At 34.2% G+C, this 22,191-nt stretch overlaps 2 protein-coding genes and 1 long non-coding RNA gene across 3 annotated transcripts; 1 reads left to right on the forward strand and 2 right to left on the reverse strand.

The window, feature by feature from the left end:
• Positions 1-7,657: 7,657 nt before the first annotated feature.
• Positions 7,658-12,306, reverse strand: LOC110704242 (peroxidase 12-like). Its single transcript, XM_021882032.1, has 4 exons — positions 11,338-12,306; positions 10,913-11,107; positions 9,676-9,889; positions 7,658-8,296 (listed from the first exon to the last, which is right to left on the reverse strand). The coding sequence occupies exons 1-4, from the start codon at positions 11,569-11,571 to the stop codon at positions 7,884-7,886; spliced, it is 1,056 nt and encodes a 351-aa protein (XP_021737724.1). The 5' UTR covers positions 11,572-12,306; the 3' UTR covers positions 7,658-7,883.
• Positions 8,402-9,371, forward strand: LOC110704243. Its single transcript, XR_002507887.1, has 2 exons — positions 8,402-8,767; positions 8,952-9,371. It is a non-coding gene; the product is annotated as an uncharacterized LOC110704243 (long non-coding RNA).
• Positions 12,307-17,296: 4,990 nt separating the features above from the next.
• On the reverse strand, positions 17,297-21,322 carry LOC110704237 (peroxidase 12-like). Its single transcript, XM_021882026.1, has 3 exons — positions 20,534-21,322; positions 20,151-20,345; positions 17,297-18,162 (listed from the first exon to the last, which is right to left on the reverse strand). Exons 1-3 carry the CDS (start codon positions 20,810-20,812, stop codon positions 17,536-17,538), a joined length of 1,101 nt encoding a protein of 366 aa, XP_021737718.1. The 5' UTR covers positions 20,813-21,322; the 3' UTR covers positions 17,297-17,535.
• Positions 21,323-22,191: the final 869 nt, after the last annotated feature.

Below are 22,191 nucleotides of genomic sequence, written 5' to 3' on the forward strand. Positions count from 1 at the left end.
ATAAGAAGCACACTACAAACTCCCTCACCTCACTCACTAATAGATCCCCCAAGCCAAGCTTGGGACTAGTTACCAATGGGGCAAAATAGGCTTGGGGCAAAATAGGCTTGTAACGTGGCTAATAAACAACAAAAAGTCAAGGCAACAACATGGGTAGCAAGAAGGGAACAAATGTATCTACAATCATCTGGAGGCTACCTAAAAGAACAAATGCCTTCGTCCTCCTCAATGTGCATAATAATGTATCATAAAAACATTACTAATAGTTGTAAATCAATACTCAAATTCATTGAGATACCAGGAACTAACACACATTCCTAATCAAATCAACTAGTCAAGCACTATATTCGCAAGTAGTTGGGCAAAATTGACGCATGTTAAGGTTCCAAGGCAATCAAACATTAAATCATGATCAACTAATCCACAATATTTATCATCATATACCAAGAATCAAAACAATTTTCTCAGGTAAGTGGAACAGGGAAGCATGATTTACAATTCATTGGAACGTATTTTTGGATTTTTTTTATTTTTCAATTTTTTTGTAATTTTCATATATAAGAAAGCAATAAAATTAACCTAGAAAGCAATAAATCTAAACTAAGAAAACACACCAAAAATAAAAGAAAAGAGAAAAAGAAAGATACCAAATCCAAAATCTCCCCCAAGCCAGAATCAGACAATGTCCTCATTGGCTCGGGAACTAGCCCAGCATAGCTAGTCCTGATCATCCTCATCCATCGAGCCGAACCCTGCACCACCACTGCCACCTGCACTACCTGCACCAGAAGAGCTACCACCAAAATAATCAGCCTGAAAAGTCCCCCCCGCCGGTACCCTGAAAGGAATGTCCCGGCCGTACCCATGGAAGGCAGAATAGTCAGTGTAAATACCACGGGTAGTGGGATCCCTATCGTATCCCTGGGGTAGAGGCTGAAACCAGTCAGGGTAAATAGCATCGTCGAGAATGTTGCCCCGTCGAGCATAATCATCGTACATAGGGTAGAGAGCTCTACCCTGGTTCCTCTCCAGGTATCCTAACCTCTGGTCTATAGAGCCTACCATCCTCCTAAGGTCAGTATGAGAATGCTCGATACGTCCTAAGGCTTGACCTATACTCTGAAGGTCCCAAACTAGGTCAGAGTCAACATGAGGGACGGAGTGAGACATGCGAGGTGGAGAAAACGCCACCTCGGGCTGAGGCTGAGGCTGGGGTGGTGGTGCTTGTCCCCTAGCGTTGGCAACTAAAAGGTCATACGTGTAGGATGGTTTCCCTGGGGGAAAGGCGGTCAACTCAGGACTAGGTAGGGGAAAAATGGGCAAAGGCTGCTCGCTCCCAGTCCTAATACACCAAAAGGGTGTCTGCTTACTATCCGGTCGTACCGACCCCAACTCCTCAAAATACCTAGCAGTCATATAGGTATTTTGTCCACAGTTGGTCAGTTGGTGGGGTCCATCCTCTACAAAACCGGCCTTTTCACTGCTATTCGAGTGATAAGGCCTCCTATACGGATGGGGGTGCGAGATGTGGTACTGGCCGTGGCATGTCTTCTCAGATGGTGAATAATGTACTTACCTATGTTCAATTTCCCAAACCCAGACACATAGTGACCTATGACAGCTAGCTCGTTAGTTTGGGCGTTATGGGGCTCGTTCCTACCTAAAAAAAACAAACCCGCAAATCTTTGCCATATTTTCGGGACAAGGTGATGAATAGGTTTGGTGCTAGCATGTTGGGGGTCGGGAGTAGGCAAACCAGTCAAAGCATGATATATATCACCCATTTTATAGTCTGCATGCCATTGGTGAGGTAACTCAGAATTTAATTCAAATAATTTACAAAATTCCACAAATGTTAAACTAATATTCCTATTGTTTAACCTAAAAATTAAATTCGGCCCATTTCTACTATTTACAAAAGTAATTCCTAAATCCTCTAACTAATGCAGATAGGGAAGTAGGGTTGAATCCACATAGAAACGAGTCTTTCTATTCCTAATTAACTAATATAATCTAGATTATTAGGTAAATAATATATAAGTTTGAATAATAAACTAAACTACGGAGATCAAGAATAAGGAGAAAATAATATATAAAAGGATCTAGGGCATAGGTTCACCAATAAATAATATTTCGGGGTAGAATATAACAATCATTCATCAATGCATACATCAATCAGATTATAAAGGGCTTTCGCTACGTATTATAATCACACAATTAATTTACCGGTATTAAATCTCATCTTTCGAATCTCGACTTAACCATTTATAAATTAACTTGCCTATTGAAACTAGACCTAAACATTAATTCTCATCTGTCGAATCTCGAATCAATATTGTCAAACTCATGCATAAAAGATCAGGCCTAATCTAGTCACAGAGCATTAAATCAATCAATAGGAAATTAATCTAGCATTGATAATTAACAACAATAAATCACCCCTTCATATTATTTATGGATCCCCACAAACCCTAGAAAGAAAACGACTCACTCATAATAGAAACTAAACTAATCAAAGCCATAAAGCAAGACATGATCAAAGGAAGAAAATAAACAACTAAGGTTAAGGGAATAGAAATAGTTACCAAACAAATCTAGAATTAAGAATGGATTAAGAACAAAAGTATAAGAGAGAGAAAATCTAAGAAACAATTAAGAGAGTAAAGAAAGAGTAAAGTGTGAGATAAAAAAAGATCCTAAAATCGTATTACGAAGGAGTATTTATACTCCGTACAATCCTAAACTAAAACAAACTAAAACGACGCTAATCGTCTCCTAACAATAACACGCACCCGATCGGGCGAGGCACCGCCTGATCGGGCGCGCCTTTTTGCTCTTCAGGTTGAATCTCGCGCCCGGCCGGGCGCGTCACCGGGCACCGACCTTTGCTTCTCACGCCCGGCCGGGCGCGCCTCCGAGCGCCAGCCTCTTTGGCAGGGCGGCTCTCTTGGGCCACTAATTGGACTACGATTGGGCTCTAATTCTTCGGGCCAATCAAGGTTTCCTCTTTGGGTCTTGAATACTCGGTCCAAATGCCCCGGTATCACATATACCGAGCCTTTAATCACTGGTTCGATAGCTCTAACCGGCCCTGGGCTATAAAATCTGGTCGTGCTTCTCTAGTGCTCATGATTGCTCCAATATATCTCGGGAAAATACTCCAAAAATGTAAATCCCTACAAAAGTCAACCAAATCTACGAAAACACTAGAAAACACCAATTAGTAATAAAAGTGGCTCTAAAGAGCCAAAAACACTACTAATTATGACCAAGGGACGAGGATAAAATACTATATAAAATAGACACATCATTCCCTAATAGGAACTCAAAGATAGCAAGTTGAGGTGTTGACTTGGTCTGCGTTGATGATAGCAAGTTATGGAAGAACTTGGCCTGCGAAGTTCTAGTTTAGAACTGGAGTGCAAGCGACAGCAGGAACTTAGTCCTGGACTGTGTGAAGCCCAAGTATCCTAAGAATATAGAATATTGGTGAAGCAATTTAGTTAAGATTTTATCTTTTAGATTTGCTGTAAATATATTAATTAGGTTAACGAATTAAACTTATTAGAATCTTGGTAAAGAGCTTGGCAAGCTTAATTAAAATACGAAAATTTCACTAGTAGAAAAATGCAAAAAACCACCGGTTCAAAACTCACTACTAGAAAACAGGCAAATTGCGACGGGCTGGTTCCGACGGACATGAAATTCCGTCGGAAAAATCAATATTTCCGACAGATTTATTTTCCTTCGGATATTTCCGACGAATTAAAAATTTCCGTCGAAAATCCGTCGGAAATTTTCGAAGAAAATAAATTCCATCGGAATATATGTGATTTCTGACGGAATTTTCCGTCGAAATTTATAGTTTTCTACGGATTTACAGTCCGTCGAATTTTTCCGATGGAATTTTCCGTCAAAATTTATAGTTTTCTACGGATTTACAATCCGTCGGAAATTTTCGATGGAATTTTTCGTCATAATTTTATTTTAAAAAAAATAAAACTCTTTTCACCAAACCCTACTCCATCTTATTTCCGCCTTCCTACTTCTCTCCTCTTATTCTTCTCTTTCTCTCTCCTCTCCTCCTTTTCTTTTCTCGTTCCTGCTCCTCCTATCTTCTCCTTCTCTCTCCTCTTCTCCTTTTCACATTCGTTCCTGCTTCTCCTTTCTTCTCCTTCTCTCTCCACTTCTCCTCCTTTCTCTATCTTCTATTTCCTTTTCCCCTTTCCTTTCTTTCTTTTCTTTGTCGGCGGCAAGAGTTTGAGTCACAAATAATGATCCGGCGTCTTTACAGATAAATTAATGGTGGAAGTGTGGTGCTCTCAAAAAATTAATGGTTATTAAACCAAATTCGAGGTGAAATTCAAAGCAAAATTCGATTTTAAAGGTATTTTTTTTTTAATTCGAATTTTAGGTTTGGTTGTGGTTTTGGGCGGTAGTTTTTGGTAGATAGTTGGTCGGAATATGTAGCGTTATGGTGGTAGTTCTTTATTTTATTTGGGTGGGTTTAGGTGATAGATCTGGGTTAGTTGGGTGGTTTAAGGTCGGTGGGTTCGGATTAGGTGGGTTTAGATGGTAGATATGAAGTAGTTGGGTGGGTTAGGGACCTTAGGGTTAGGTGGGTGCGCTGGTGGGTGGGTGGTTCGGGTTAGGTGGGTGCGACTGGTGGGTTAAGGTTGTGGGTGGGTAGGTGCGACTGGTGGGTTAAACTGGTGTGTGGGTTCGAGTTAAGGTGGTACGACTGGAGGGTTTAGGTGGTGGGTGGGTTCGGTTTTAGGTGGTATGAGGAGGTGCGACAGGTGGGGTCAAGGCGAGTGAATTGGTTAGACGTAGTGGCGGCGGTGGCTGGAAGCGGTGGCGCAGTGTTTTTTTTTTTACTTTTTTCCTTGAAGTTTCCGACGGAATTTGCGTCGGGAATTTCCGACGGATTACAGTCCGTCGAAAATTTCCGACGGACTTTTTCGTACAAGAAAACCTCTTTCGACGGATCGATTTCCTTCGGAAATTCCGTCGGAAAAGTGGTTCTGACGGAAATTCCATCGAAAAAGGTTGATTTTCCTACAAACTGTATTGTGACAACCGGTTCCAACGGAATTTCCGTCGGAAAACCCAAGGGTTTTTCGACAGAAAACAAGATTTTTCCGACGGATTTTTTCCGTCGTAATTACGTTTTTTTCTTGTAGTGATTCCCTTATGCCACCGGTTTTAAACCGATGGGCATTATATTTGGGGGGTGGCAATACCTTCTTTAAAAGTCATCGGTTCAAAATCGGTTGCAAAAACTATTATTCCTACCGGTTAATCGGTGGCATTATATATTATTGCCACCGGTTTACCAGTGGCAATAATCACTTCCTGCTTTTTTTATATTAAATTTAATGCCACCGGTTAACCAGTGGCAATACTCCATGAATATATACATATATATATATATATATATATATATATATATATAATATATATATATATATTTGTTTTATTCACTTGAAATATCGAACAATTAAATCAAAAAAAAATTCCAACATCAAAATATAAATCGAACAATATCATTCAATATAATCGCAAACTTACAACATATAATAAAAAAAAATCTAATAATTACAACATATAAATAAAAAAATTAAAATATAAATCAAAAAAATTACAATATAAATCAAAATAAATAATTACAACATCAAAATAAAAAAAAATAAAAAAATAAAAAACAAAACAACTCCTGCATCTTGATTCTTCGATTTAGCATGTAAAACAATATACCTGCATCAATTATAACAAAAAAATAAATCGACTAAAATAAATAAGCTGCGAAATAAACCCATAAACCGACTACTCATGTACCCATAAGCTGGAAAATAAATAAATCGACTATGCATGTACCCAGAACCTGCGAAAATAAAAGAAACCCACAAAAATAAAAACAAAACCCAGAAATTTCATTAAAAAGCCAGAAAAAAAAACCCAGAAATTGATTTTAAAGATCTCATAAAAAAATTCAAAAAAAAAAACCTAGAATTAAAATTGAATTAAACCCAGAAGGAGATCGAATTAAGCCCAGAAGGAATTAAAATTGATTAAAATCAAATAAAAATCGAATTAAAATCGATTTTAAAAACTTTGAAAATCACAAAATCGATTAATTAAACCCTAACTTCGAATTAAACTCTGAAATTAAACCCTAACCTCGAATAATTAAACCCACCCACCGCCATAACCACAACCACCACCAAAAACCGCCACCATAACCACGAATTCCACCAAAAAAAATCAAAATAAAAGTAAGAAAAAAGAGAAATTACCACGAATTTCACCAAAACCCCCTGAAATTATCTTGAATTTGACCTGAAACCCTCAAATTTGGTGTTGTTGCGGCGAATTTAAGTGGTGGTGGCGGTGGTTGGTGGTCAAAAGAGGTGAAGAGGAGGCAGGAGGGGACGAGAGAAGAGAGAATTGAATGAAGGAGGAGCGAGATCAGAGGAATGAATTGAAGGAGTGAGATTAGAGGGGACGAGAGAAGAGAGAATGAGGGAGGAGAGAAGATGAAGGAGTTAGGGTTTGGAAAAGGGGGTTATATATAGAAAGGAAGAAAAGGGGTGTGTTTTATAATTAAAAAAGGCCGATTTTTTTTTTATATAAGAAAGCCACCAATTTTGAACCGGTGGGAATAATATATTCCCCACCGATTCGGTTTGAACCGGTTGGCAATACTATCCCCGCCTATTTTTCCCCTTTTTTCCCACCGGTTGATAAAAATCGGTAGCCATTGAATGGTGCCTTTTTACCTTTTTCTACTAGTGTTTAAAAAGGATAAGTTTTTACGAAAAGATTTTCTAAAAAGATTTACTTCTTAAAAACTGATTATCAAATGATATTATTCGATTGATAACGAACCTATTCTTGATAAGTTTTCTAAAAAGATTTTCTTTGAAATATTTTTACTTAAAACCGTGTTTTGGGATTTTGTTAATTTAACACACTTATCTTTTGAAAACCTTACTTTCTATACGAGCTAGCCTTGTATAAATAGTAGAAATCTCATTTCATTATTTTCTGTGAGTTTATGCGTGAAGAGATCGAATTGTGCTTAATTGTGTAAGTTTGTCAAGCTTATAACTTTGTCATATTAGTTTCGGGTTTCATGCATAGCTTGCCTTTCATATACTAGGAGTCAAGTATTTGGTATTGGTTGGGTTCTTTGGTGAGTGTGTGAAAGACATCTTTGCATACAGTTGTGTAAGCTTCTAGTGTAGTACTCAAGAAGTACAAGTTCAGTCTGGAATTTGTGAGTAAAGGTCTGAGTATAATAGGTTGTAACTTATGTGTTTGCCCTATTATAGTAGAGTGATTTGGTTTTGGAAATCCCTTATAAAGGTCGAGGTTTTACTTCCAATTGGGCCCTGAAAGGTTTCCTCGTAAAATTTTGTGTGCATTACAAGTTCCTTTACATTCTGTTTTATATTTCGTGAAAAGTAGCCACTAGAAACTCACATACAATTCACCCCCCTCTTGTAGTATTCGTCTCAACTAACACGTCCCTCAATGACAATCCTAATTAGAATCCCAATCCTAATAACCTTGATTATAACAATGCTTAACTTTAATCTAAATAATCTGGTTCCATACCCATCTTTTCAACTAATCCATTATTTAGATGCAATCATTTAAAAACAGGAGTATTATTTTTCATAAAAAACGTAGGAAGAAACCATTCAATAAGTACCCAATGATACAACAAGTCAAGAAAAAACGCTCCAAACAAGTTCATTGACATCATACCTCACCTTATTATAAGATACTAAACACACGCATTAAAACATCGACCTTACGTGTAGGAGACTAGTCAAACATATACATATCTCTTGAAGTTTTAGTACAATGTTTGTTCCTTAAAATTGTGACAATTTTCCTTGTTCTTGATCAACTTCCACCATTGATTTAATGTCCTCATCATACTTATTAGCATTTCTTGCTGAGCAATTAGCGCGAATTTCCCCTTGTGACCCCGTCAATACATGAAGTTGTCCCATTTTAACCATTGCATCTATAAACTTTTCAAAGAACAAATTTTGGTTGATAGCAAAACTTGTGACAATATCCCTCGTCTTAGAATTAGCATACAAATCTTGATCGGAAGTGAACAAGCCTTGGCGGTTCATTAGGTCAACATAATACTTATTGTCAAAGACATTAGGTGTACGAATGTCCAAATTCGTGGTGTTATCAGTTGTGTTTGTTGGACACGTGAGTTTAAGGTTTTTAGCGAAGGTTTGGTCCATGGTAGGGTCTTGAGGGTAGAGTCCAGGGGCGGAGCTAGAAGGGGACGAGTGGGGACACTTGTCCCCCCATTTTCAAAAAAAAAAATTAAATAAAAAAGAAAAGAAAAAAAAGAAAAAAAGAAAAAAAAAAAAAAGGTGGCCCGTTCATTTCTCTTCTGCAAGCCGCTCGACGCTCGTTCATTTCTCTTCTTCAACCTCGCTCCTCCCTCCTCTCCATAAAGTCGTACCTTGAATTATTCATTGAAGCCGTACTTTAAATTCTCCATTGAAGCGGCTTCTGAGCCTTCCATTCTGCAATGAATCAGCTTCTCAGGTGAAACAGGTATATCAATATTAATTTCGAAATTTTGGTGAAATAGTTCTGTCAATATCAATGTCGAAATTTTGCTTGAAAAACCCTAAACTACAAATTCGTTCCAATTTGGTGAAATAGGTATGTCGAATTTCAATCAGCGAACCATATAATGTGCCGAAGCTTTCATCCTCGCAATTAGGTAAAGTTCTCTGCTCAAAATTCGTGTTTCGCTGAATTTGCCCTTTTAATTTGTCAACGAACCCATCTAATTTACTGAAAATCGGTAAATGTACCCAAAAAATTAAAATTATAACATTTTTGTAGATTAATATGGGGTTCTCTAAAAGAAAAGACTGATTTGTTATTTTTGTGAATTTCATCAGTTAAGCATCATTTGAAGAATTTCCCATCATAAAGAAAGAGATCGAGAAATAAGAGGTTTATGTAGGTATATTTACTGCATGTTTGTCATTATATATACTGCATAGTTTTTAATAATTTTTTCATCAATATTGAGTTTTGTACCCGGGTTTTAATATATTATCATGTCTAGAGCAACATTTTAAATCTGCATTGCCTAGTATTTCTCTTAAGATTTGAAACTTGAATGTTGGGTTGAATTGCAAAAGAAGACTCATGAGAGCATCAACAACAGATTGGCTCTTGTTATGAAGAGTGGAAAGCACACTCTTGGTTACAAGGCTGTTCTCAAAACCCTCAGATCTTCTAAAAGTTTGTTTTCTATAAACCCTAATAACCTAATTTTTTTTGGGTGTTTGTTAATTTGATATGGGTTTATCGTATTTTTGAGGGATGCTTTGATTTTTAATTTTTTGTTTAAATTTATAGAAATTTTAGGTATTTTTGATTGTTTGCAAAATGACTTGTAGTAAAATTCGAATGTATAGGTTGTTAATCTGAATTTGTGTATTGAGTTTACTTTAGTTTAATTCACATTTATGCTAAGATGATAGGTAGATGATCAAGTAGTTGGAATGAGATTAATGTTCCTGTTTTTTTTTTTTGGTTAAGATTTTTGTCTAATTATATTATATCCATAATCCGTCCCCCCAATTTGTAAATCCTGGCTCCGCCACTGGTAGAGTCTATCAGCGAATGAGGAGCAATGGCTGCGCCCGATGGTGTGGCCTCCGGAGAGGGCCACGAGGTCCGTGGCGTTCAAGTTTTTGTTGGATAGGGAGTTGAGGAGTTGGTCAGTGTTAAAAGAGGGGGGTGGTAGATTGGCTAGGGTTTCGTTAAGTGTAGCAAAGTTAAGGCCATCCCTTCTTCCTAAGGGAATCCAGTAGAATGGTCCACCTGACTGAAAAATCACAAGCAAAGTATTTTAGTGTGAGATCAAAATTCTACATACATTATATTAGATAAATCATAAAAATATAAATATAGATTCAAGACACGATTTTCAAGAGCTAATTTTTTATGTAATTTTAGGAGGCGATTAGAGTAGGAAATTGTTAGGTATTACGTGATTATATTGATTAATTTGTCTGTTAACATTTTATTTATTTATTTATTTACAAAAATTTGTTCATTAATATTATTTAAGCTCTTTCTCATAATTTATGTCAAAAAGCTGTGTTTGCAAATTAATAAATTTTAATAAAAAAAAAAAAAGGTTCTTGTAAAGAAATTATTTATCAAACTATTCCAATAAAATCAAGAAAAAAGAGGTTAGATTTGAAATAATAAAGTCATAATTTTTTTTCTTCGATCTTTATAATTTTTCCAAGTTCTAGATTAGCCGCCAGTACTAAAACACTGTACTTTTATTCAAATCTTGTCACACAAAATCAATGATTTCACATTAATATATGGTCTTGGGGACAGCCTCTCTAAGACTCTTACTAATACAACGTCCATTCAAATAATTTATGTAATTTCATTTTCATATACAGAACTAATTATCTTATCTTGTCTCTTGGGAAACCAGCCTTACATACTACCTCAGCTAATTGATCCCTACCATTTTACAATTACTTTATTAGCTGATAACTCCCTTTGTCCGTATTTTTAACCCCATTGTAAAGTATTGGTTTAAATTTCAAAAACTTTTACGTACTATTAGTTCACATCAATTTATTAATTTATAAGTGATAAATAATCTTTAGAATCTTGCTAAATTCGTCTCATTATATATTTTATTAATATAAAGTTTTATAACCATTTTGTGTAAAGAAATGGAATTATGTGAAAACGTTTTAAGATGCATCTTGAAGACTTTGTAAAGTCAAATGAGGCATAAAAATAGATTTTGAGGGATTACGTATTATTGAATGGCTAAAATTTTAGTTTCTTATTCTAATAAAAAAGATAATAAAAATACCAGAAATACGGATTCACGAGCAGCAAGGGCAGTGATATCAGCACAAGAGACAATCCGGCCACATTGTTGATGCACAAGGGCACGGAGGTCGTTTATGATCTTAAATGCCTGAGCCCTGAGCGTCAAGTTTGGAGGTGCATCCTTCTCACTTGGACCACTGGTTGATCCATCCAACAACACTGAACCATCACATCCCTTAAAAACAAAGTAATAACATCCTCATTAAAATATGCATGATGAATTTTATCTATATAGAGTAGACCTTATCAGTTAGCTAGCTTGACCATCAAGCCTATAACGCTATTCTAACATTTACTTGTCATATATTTGTACTCTTGTACGTAGTGACAATAATTGACACTCTTTGATTGTATCATCAACTAGTGCTACGTGACAATTAAATTTAGATGGACGTAGATATATACCTGAACGAAGCAATCATGGAAGTGAAGGCGGAGCAAGCCGGCAGCTTGAGTTATATCACTTTGAAACACTTGCCAAAGATGAGCTCTAATAATGAAATCTAAACCAGGACAACTAGATGAATAAAATGTGTATGAAAGACCAGGCACAACTGGTATTGTACTCTGACCCTTAGAGACTCCTATTACCAAAGATGATACAACTAGGAATAGAGGCAAAAACTTTAAGGCTGCCATCTATAAAGTTGTTTTAGGTAGACTTGGAAACATTGTCCATTGCATATTTGCATAAGCCAATATATAATGAAAAACAAGAGGTAGAGAAGCGGAGAAAATATATTATTGGTGATATAATAATATTATAATAATAGCTAGTGCACCAAAAAATATACTTCCTCCGTTTTCTTTTACTTGCAACACTTCTCTAAAAAGGAAATGTCACAATACTTGCAACACACTATAAAAAGAAAGTTACTTTAGGGAAAAACTATACTATATCCCTTATTTAAGGCACGTAGCCCACTAAATTACACTCCTAATAGTCACTCATCCTATTTTAAAGTTTATTATATCATGTAAACCCCACCTTTCTTAATTACCGTGGTAAAGGATGTGTTGCATCTAAAAGAAAAATGAGGAAGTATATATAATACGGAGTAATAAACTACTCTAGGGACTGTACTCCTTACTCGGGTACACATAGAGGTAGAAAAGGTGAATAATAGTTTTTTTTGCTCATTTGATAAAATTTTTGCTCATTTAAAAACTTAGGAATGAGCAAAAAAAAATAATAATAATTAAATGAACAGAATATACTTTAAATGCACCTTCCACCTGAGAGTATTTAAAAAAAACGTACTTCACCTTTTCTTTTAGTTTGCTAAGCTCCATTTGTTATATACTCCTTCCGTCCCAGAATATCAAGGACATTGAATTTTTTTTTTACTATTTATGTATTAGCTTTGACCATAATTTTTTTACTAACGTAATAAAAACATACTATAGCATAAAATAAGTTATTAGATAAATAAGTATTAATATAAAAACTTCATAACATAATTTTAAAATAATTTTTAAATATTTAATATATAAAAAATAAAATCAAAGTATTTCATTAGCATGTATGCAATATTGACTATATAAGATATTTTAGAACAAAGGGAGTACACAGGTTTCAACATAAATATTTCATCAATTATTTTTAAAAGGATTAAAAAATAGCATCGACCAATCTAATAACAAGCTCATACATCAATATTTGTTTTTACTTATATTTATCCAATATACGAAGTAGTTGATATTAATATTTTTTTACCTTCAAATTTAAGATTCTAGGTGGGACAAAAATAAAGAACAAAAGAGTAGTAGTCTTGATTGTTTGGTGTATTATTTGTAATGGGTTAGTTGAAATAGGGAAATTGACTAAAATTATCCGTTTGTCTTGCTAAATATATTCCACATTTCCACATGCATGAATGACACAGGTTGAGCCATTTTTTTTGTCTGCCTTGGCATTTGGTCAAAATTCTTACGTATGGCAGACACAAGCTTGATAATTTTGTTATCAATTTTTTAAGAGGAAGGGAATAGACAATTTAACAATTTATTGATTGAAATCCTTTTAATACTTTAAGTTGGATGACCTCTTATTTTGTTGCTGTTTTGAGGTCTTATGTTTTAGTTTTAGCTATTAAGCACACCTCTAATTTTGCTTACGGAAGGAGGTTGTGTGTGTTTATTGTAAACGCTTTAAGTAATAAATAATATCGTCTTTTATGTGTTAAAAAAATATTGATTGAAAGCCATCATTTATAAATTATCATCTACTACGGGTCTGTTCAGATTTACTGAATTGAGCTGAATTGAAGTGAAACTGAAACTGGATATTTTATGAGAGAAGGAAATTAGGAACTGAACTGAAAATAAGCTGAGGAGAACAGACTCTACCTCCTTTACACACAATAGGTGCAATTTTTGGATATTTTTTGTGAGATATAAAAAGTTCAATTGTTCGTTACACATAATATGAAACAGAGATAGTACAAAAAATTCCAAATTGCTTTTTGTTATATGTATTTTGTAGATAACCTAATCAAAAAGTCATTATCAATCTCTCTTTCAAAAACAGAGAAAAAAAAAAATCATTGTCTCGAGTTAGTGTATAGCATTCATTTGTCATAGGTTTGGTTACATGATCATAAGAATATTATATGATCATCATTGTATTTAATTTAGAAGAACATTTTCTTTATGTTTAAGTCTCTTTCTGCTATCTCGTCAAAAAAAAAAATAAGTCTCTTCTAGTTTCTATTTAATATATAAGAAAACGATAGTCTTAGCAATAATGACATGGTCTTATTAAAAACTCTTGTATATTTAAATTTACCCCTTAGTGTTAGTTTTACTCAAAAAAGATATTGTAATGAAATTTTGGAGTTGGAAAGGATTCACTAAGCTAAGGGTATTTCCATTATGGAAAATACAAGTTAATCTGTCAGATAAACGAATTTTTGTTAATCTGATGGCATTTTTGTAAATATATTGAAAAATCAGGGTCATTTATTCAGTACTTTTGGTGAGCTGTCTAGCTAATTACTGTTTGCTTTTTACTTTTACTGTTTGGTAAGTAAATTACACATGTAACCCTCAACTAGTACATGAAAAGACGCATATACCCCTCCACTAGTACTTGAAAAGACAATTATACCCCTAGATAAACAAATTGAAATTGACGGATATTGCTCTTTCCATTATAGGTTTTTTTTTTTAACTTAAGAGTTATTGCCAACAATTTCCCTTATATGAGTGTAACTTTCTTTTTCTTATTTTTTTTAATAACCTACACCTCCCCGATCTAGGGGTAACGCATCTTCGCATCTACTTATATCAGGTTAAAATTTTCTCCTCAATTGTTTTAATTACTTTTTCGAAAATATAAATATATATATATAATTACTAAACACCGCCAATAAAACTGTATCACCACCGCCAATATTTGGTGTGAATGGACAATCGTACCCTTACTATTTCACCATCCCTTCATCCTCCCGGCAACCCACAACCCCTTCCAATAGGCGACCCACAATCCGTTTAACCAACGACCCACCCCCCCCCCCTCTATGACAACCCACCACCTTCCCTGGCCGGTGGGAAGTTAGTTGTTTTTTTTTTTTATTTCAGGCGACCGTGGTAACCGGATCCCAAAACCGATTACCGTGCGTGGTAACCAAAGCCTAAAACCGGTTACCGTGCATGGTAACTGGAGCCCAAAACCGGTTACCATGGATGGTAACAGGTTTGGGCTCTGATTACCACGCACGACAACCGATTTTGGGCTCCGGTTACCGTGCACCTTAACCGATTACCACGCACGGTAATCGGTTTTGGACTCCAGTTACCATTCACATTAAAAGTTTGCGGTTTTGGTCATTTTAGATGGCGGTATTTAGCACCCCATACATAGAATATATGACGATTACAGAGACTAAGTTTGATGATGCGGTGAGTGAGTGTAAGAAAACAATGGACACAGTTAGAAAGTTTAAAAAGTTAAAGTGTAGGTGCAAGAAAAAATAAAGTAAATAATTAAAGTGAGCATATATTTTGGGGAGTGTTAAATACCGCCATTCAAAATGATCAAAATCGCCAACATTTAGTGTAAATTGACAACCATACCCTTAGTACGTCACCACTATCTTCCCTCTTGCCACCAATCACTAACACCTTGACACCACCACCCCAATTGACGACTAACACCACCACCACACTGGCCGACGACCACCACCACCACAACCACCCTGATCGGCGTTAACCACCACCACCCTGACCAGCGACCCACCACATCCCCCTCAAAGATGACCCACCACCTTCCCTCTTTGGCGGAAAGGTGGTGGGGTTTTTTTTTTCCTTGACAACTGTACCAACCGGAGCTCAAAACCGGTTACTGGGCAGGACAACCAGTTTTGGGCTCCGGTTACCATGGAATCAGTTAAGGTGCACGGTAACCGGAGCCCAAAACCGGTTACCATGCGTGGTAACCGGAGACCAAAACGGGTTACCATGCATGGTAACCGGAGCCCAAAACCGGTTACCGTGCACCTTAACTGATTCCATGCTAACCGGAGCCCAAAAGGTCACCATGCACGGTAACCGGTTTTTGGCTTCGGTTATCGCGCACGGCAACCGGTTTTGGGCTCCGATTACCGCGGTTGCCTGAAATAAAAAATATATATATATTAAACCACTACCTTTCCGCCGGCGAGGGAAGGTCGTGGGTCGTCGTAGAGGAGGGTATGGTGGGTCGTCGATCAGGGTGGTGGCGGTCATCGCCAATCGGAAGGGGTTGTGGGTCGCCGGGAGGATAAGGGGTGGTGAAGTAATACGGGTACGATTGTCCATTCACACCGAATGTTGGCGGTGGTAATCATTTTTGTTGGCGGTGTTTAACAATTCACTATATTTTTTGGCTTTATATTTTTTATTCACCTTATTTCATTACTTTATTGTTTAGTTTAGATCATATCAGAAAAAATAATTTCTAATCAAACCTTATCATTAGAAAAAATAATTTCAAATCAAACCTTATCATTTTATATGCAAATTTGTTTTGCTAAATATCTTTAATTTTGTAATTACAAAAATTATGAAAATTATGTGTTTGGAAAATACACATTTTTAAAAAACTAATAAGACTTCATTTTTAACATTTTTTTTCATTAAGAATTAAAGTCAAATTTTAGTCAAATTAGCTAATAAGATCATGTGATACAGATTTAGTATATTGATTAAAAAATTAAATTAATAAAGAAATCAATTGTCAAAGTTGATGTAGTTTGACCATGAAAGTCAATTATTTATTGGGATTTTGGGAACAAGTTGAATGTATTATTATTGTATAGCATGTATATCTAAGATTATAATTCAATCTTGTACATTAGATAAAGATAACATGACTTGCCATTTTTCTTTTTTTTTTTTTTTTTGACAAAGGCATTTTTCTTTTGCTGAATAATTTTTTTTTTTACAGACTAAATTTATATTAACTGGTTCTTTATTATGTTTGTTCTTTAAAACTAATGAATTTTACTAGTTATTTTTACTAAACTGAATTTATTTTTTGTAAACATAAATTATTTTGTTGAATATTATTGTAATAAGGTGAAGTGATCATGGTCTAAGACAAATTTCTTAATTATTTGTAGTGAAAAGAAGGATTGTCAGTGATGCTTAGAACACCAAATGGCAATTTGTTATATAATTGTGTGATTCCTAATCTTGACTTTGTTCTCTTCACTCTACCATTTGGGTACAGACTTCATTGATCATGGTGTTTCATTAGATAAAGCAATGACTACACGATTCACACTCACTACGATCTACAGATATATCCACATAACTAATTTAAACCTCGTGTATCAGATGCACGATTATTAAATACTTTTCATTACAACAAAATTATATAAACAGTTTTAAAAAAATAAGTATTCGACACACCAATTATTTAAGAGTACAAATAAAGCATATTTATTTAAAAAAAAAAAAAGAATAGTTATAATAAATTATTTGATATTTTAGATAGCTTTAGATTTTATATAAAGCGAACGTGATAATCTTGATAAAATCCTTTAAGATTTTTATTTTTTTTGGCAAATTTTTTTTGGAGGGAAAATTTTTAATATAACGTTGTCAAGTGTCCCTCTGGATTTTGCCTTTTGTAATATGTAATTGATAGATATAGAAAAAAAAATAAATTAGGACTGTTAATTGATAAAATGGGATATTATAATATTGAATCATCAAGGTAACAAGACGCGGATTTAATGTGAACCCATGTGATGATTTTATTCCACTTAAGTTAAAACCAACAAATATTCTTTGTAATTAAGGTAGCATATGTGAAAAATAGTACAAATGTACTAAGTCAGAACCTTACAAGAAAATTAATACTAAAATGGGAACAAAGAAACTTAACAAGTTACCCTATGATACGAGAAACATATTTTAAATACACTACTTGAGCAATATGAGCATGGAATTCATTCATTGAGATTAAATCTCATTTATTCATGCATTTTATATATAGAAAACATTCCAAAGACACACATCTAGGCATCGTCACACCTTACACGTAAGAGATTGGGCAAACATACATAAATAAATATAGTAAAACTCCAAATACTCCACTTGAAGTACAAATGTTACTTAATATTGTGACAATCTTCCTTGTTCTTGATCCACATCCACCATAGACTTGAGATCCACGTTACTATTAGCATTTCTTGCGGAGCAATTGGAGCGAATTTCCCCTTGTGACCCCTTTAAAACATTAAGTTGGCTCATTTTAACCATCGCGTCTATGAACTTTTGAAAGAACAAGGTTTGGTTAACCGCAAAACTTGTGACTATTCCCTTAGTCCTTGAATCAGTAAACAAATCTTGATCGGAAGTGAACAAGCCTTGGCGGTTCATAAGATTAACATAATACTTGTTGTCGAAAATGTTAGGAGTATGAATGTCCAAATTTGTAATGTTATCAGTGTTAGAAGTTGGACACGTGAGTTTAAGGTTGTTAGCAAAGGTTTGGGCCATGGTAGGGTCTTGAGTAGGGTAGAGTCTATTAGTGAAAGAGGTGCAATGGCTGATACCGATGGTGTGGCTACCGGATAAGGCGACGAGGTCCGTGGCATTTAGGTTTTTGGTAGCAAAGGAGCTGAGGAGTTGTGTAGTGTTGAAAAAGGGAGGTGGTAGGTTGGCTAGCGTTTCATTTCTTGTAGCAAAGTTTAGTCCGTCCCTTCTTCCTAAGGGTATCCCATAGAATGGTCCACCTGCCTAAAATTTAGCAATTTATGTAACAAAGTAAGAATATGTGAATATAATACAATATATAATTAACTATAATAGGACGGCAAGGCAAAATCATTAAACAAAAAAAAAAAAAGAATAATAAATTAAATAAAAAAAGTTTCTAATATTCCATTGGTTTGTACTATTTAAATCGTACATTGAAGTATTAGAATTTAAAGTTTTGTTGGATTTATAGTTATTGTTTTTCTACACTTTATTTCTTTAATCGTAAGTCCGGCCTCTACTTCTCAGGATAAGCCAATTGTTTTCACACTAGAAATCATTTGAGCTAGTTGACTTTAAAACAAGCAATGATTTTATTATCTAAATGTTGACTCTTGGGTACCCGTATGACCGCGTATATCCCTCCTACATATGAGTTGGCAAGATGGCAAGGTATTCAGCAAAACAAGCAAATACATTAATACGTAGTACTCCGTAAAATTTATGGATGGTATGTTCTGTATCCGACTACATATGTTTTAACTAGACACAATTTTCGTATTCACCAACACGTCTGAAAATGTAGCACCAATTTATTGTTTATTGCTATTAGCGCCTTTAGAACATTTTCCTAAGGGAAAAAGTTGAATAAAATTACCGGTTAATTCATTTAATTAAAATATGTACTATAAATGTTTGATGTTGTCCTATTTGGTATATAAATTGCAAATTAAAGTATTACATCCTAAAAAAAAAAATCACATAACAAAAGTACTACTTGTTTTGTACTAGTTGGTAATAAGGAGTTAAGGAGTAAGGATAATAATAGTACTATGGTCTATGGTTGTCTTACGCTTCTATACGTAGAATTGTGTATATATGTAGGTTTCTATCATGTGTATTCTTTTTTGAAACCAATCATGTCTAATATTCTACCATTAAGCAATATATGTTGGTGTACAACCCAAACATGCATAAGAGTAATAATATACGGAAATATTCTCCATCAACACAAACTGTGTAAAGTGTAATAATAGACTAATAAATAGTAAAGGAACGCAAGCACGAAATTCCATATCAACCTTGCATGCATATTCGCAAACTCAAAATCGTGTAAAGTGTAATAATAGTAAAGGAACGTGACCAAGTAATTCCATATTAACCATGCAAATAACTGTAAAGTATAATGGATATGTACTTAAAACAACTTTTATTTTATCTAAGTAAATAAAATAGAATAAATAAATAAACAAACAAACCTAAATGAATGTATATTATCAAAATTTTGACATTGATGTACTCATATATATTCCATATTAGTAACAAACACCTACTTATTAATTTCTTGATGAGAAAGTTGGAAAGCGATTGATGATAAATGGATAACCTTTTTTTTCTATTTGTCTATTTTATGTGGTGTTATCGCGGGGGCACGTGTTAAGGGTCTGTTACTTTAGATTAATTTCAGTTCAATTCAGCTCCAATAAATTCAGTTCAGCTCTAATAAGTTCAGTTCAACTCGTAATTTCCTTCTCTCATAAAATATTCATTTCAATTCAGTTCAACTCGGCTTAGTAATGTGAACAAGCCTTAAGTTGTAAAAATATACAAAGTGCTCCGTACATAGCAGCATTTAAGACATCTTTTAGTACAAAAATAAAAGCCTTAATAAAAAAATTGAATATGAATAAATTATTATTATGTCACGTATTTAACGTTAAGTATGGAATTTATTTATAATTTGTTGAATAATCTACGAATCAGGAATCTTGTACTTCCTACGTCCTCAAATAATTGCCCTCCTAGACTTAGGGCACATATATATTAAATTGAAAGTAGAAATGAGTCAATTATTTTAATAGACAATGTAAAAGTAGGTTAAGAACAATATTATATAGGTAAATAAAGTTAGTTGATTATTGAAATTAAGATCAAATGTAGGTTTCAAAATAAATAGTCATATATTTTGAAAGCATAGAAACATTTATAACCTAATTCAATGAACCAAAGGGGTATAAAAGTAATGATACCAGAAAAACAGAATCACGAGCTGCAAGGGCAGTTATATCAGCACAAGACACAACTCGTCCACACTGCTGATGCACAAGCGCACGAAGATCATTTATAATTTTAAATGCTTGAGACCTAAGCGTCAAGTTTGGAGGAGCATCCTTCTCACTTGGACCACTGGCTGATCCATCTAGCAATACGGAACCATCACATCCCTTACAATATACATATTAATAATTAATGAAAAGTCAAGATTAACAATAATTTAATAATATATAACCAAGATATGCTAAAATTATACTTCGTAATTAGTAAGTTGTCTCTGCCATAAAGCTCATAATTGGGAAGGAAAAATCAACAAGATATATGCATAGTTTTTGAATTTCTATAAATAAGTATTTACCTGAACAAAGCAATCATGAAAATGAAGGCGGAGCAAGCCGGCGGCTTGGGTTATATCACTTTGAAGAACTTGTGAAAGATGATTTCTAATGATGGAATCCAAACTAGGACATTTAGAAGAGTAAAATGTGTATGAAAGTCCAGGCACAACTGGTACACTACTTTGACCCTTTGAGATTCCTATTATTAAGGATGACAATACTAGAAAAAGTGGGACAATTTTTGAAGAGGCCATTGTTTTTAGGTTAATTTTTAAATTACCACCCAAAAATGTAACCATTTTCGAACTAACCACCCGTTTAATTTTTTATTCTAAATTACCACCCCTTAAATTAAATAAATGCTCAGATTACCACCCATTTCAAAAATCCGGTGGATTTTCCGTTTGTAGGCCCCACCTAACACTTATTTAAACCATTTTGACTTATTTTTTCCCCGATTTTTCTCCTTAAAAACGCTCTCTATACTTTAATTCACATTTCCATCCCCAAATTCAACCAAATTTCAAAGAGAAAAAATGTGAATTAGAGTTAGGAGAGTGTTTTAAAGAGAGAAATTGTGGGGAAAAAATCAGTCAAAAGGGTCAAAATAAGTGTTAGGTGGGGCCCACATACGAAAAATCCACCGAATTTTTGAAATGGGTGGTAATCTAAGCATTTATTTAATTTAAGGGGTGGTAATTTAAAATAAAAAATTTAATGGGTGGTTACTTAAAAATGGTTACATTTTTAGGTGGTAATGTAAAATATTTCCTTGTTTTTATGATCTCTTTTTTCTCTTGTATAACCCTAGTTAGTTGTTTTAGACTTGTGAGATATGGTTCATTGCATGGGACCATATTTATAAGAAATCATTTTGAACATTAACGTAAATAAATCATTTTGAACATTAACGTAAATAAATCATTTTTTTCTACTAATAAAATTTGGGTGGTTGTTGGAAATTTTGATATTGACTAAGTGTATAGTTTGTCTGTATTCTACATTATTGGTGACTTTAGCTAGTTAACTTGCGCGAGGATTTAGGAGCTATATTTTTCATCCTATTATCCTTTGCATTAGGTCAAAATTATACACTAATGCCGTAATGCGTATAGACGTATGGCAGACACACGACTTGGTTTTTTTCATGTTTTTGGTGAGAAGACATTAGGGCTTTAATAAATGCTTAGCCTTATTCAATCTTTTTTGTAACTTCCAATTTAAGCAACTTATGTATGCACAATCATGCGCGAGTAATATTGATAACTTAATAAATTAAGAAATCAAAATAAAAAAATATTTTTAAAAAAATTAAGAAATGAGGTTATGTAAATGTTTTGAAGGTTCCAATGGATTTTTGCAGTATAAAGAAAACAGAAGAAGCTAACATGATTGTTTAAGTGTAATAAGTTCTCTTGTGGTGTAATTTGTTCAACTTCAATAATTTGAGTTTTGTATATACTCCATATATAGTACAAATTGTATTTGGGTAAAGATTTATGCAAATTAAAAGAGAAATTAATCATTTAATTACAATTGGATAAATTATATGCTATGGAATTTATCTTCACAATTGCATAGATTGATAAACCCCCTCTTTATTGAACAAGATTGTAAAACATGATATAAAATTAAAAGAGGGTATGAAAAAGGTTTGGTATGCAAACATGATCTTGGC

The sequence above is a fragment of the Chenopodium quinoa genome, unplaced genomic scaffold (genome assembly GCF_001683475.1).
Source record: "Chenopodium quinoa cultivar QQ74 unplaced genomic scaffold, ASM168347v1, whole genome shotgun sequence".
Lineage (NCBI taxonomy): Eukaryota > Viridiplantae > Streptophyta > Magnoliopsida > Caryophyllales > Amaranthaceae > Chenopodium > Chenopodium quinoa.

Bases quoted from the DNA above. Each gene is read 5' to 3' on its own strand.
- LOC110704242 (XM_021882032.1), bottom strand. From the start codon at position 11,571: ATGGCAGCCTTAAAGTTTTTGCCTCTATTCCTAGTTGTATCATCTTTG. The intron at 11,108-11,337 runs GTATATATCTAC...TTTGTTTTTAAG, and splicing joins TCCATGATTGCTTCGTTCAG to GGATGTGATGGTTCAGTGTT. The intron at 9,890-10,912 runs GTATTTTTATTA...GTGATTTTTCAG, and splicing joins CTCGTGAATCCGTATTTCTG to TCAGGTGGACCATTCTACTG.
- LOC110704237 (XM_021882026.1), bottom strand. From the start codon at position 20,812: ATGGTTACATTTTTGGGTGGTAATTTAAAAATTAACCTAAAAACAATG. The intron at 20,346-20,533 runs GTAAATACTTAT...GTATATTGTAAG, and splicing joins TTCATGATTGCTTTGTTCAG to GGATGTGATGGTTCCGTATT. The intron at 18,163-20,150 runs GTATCATTACTT...GCTAAATTTTAG, and splicing joins CTCGTGATTCTGTTTTTCTG to GCAGGTGGACCATTCTATGG.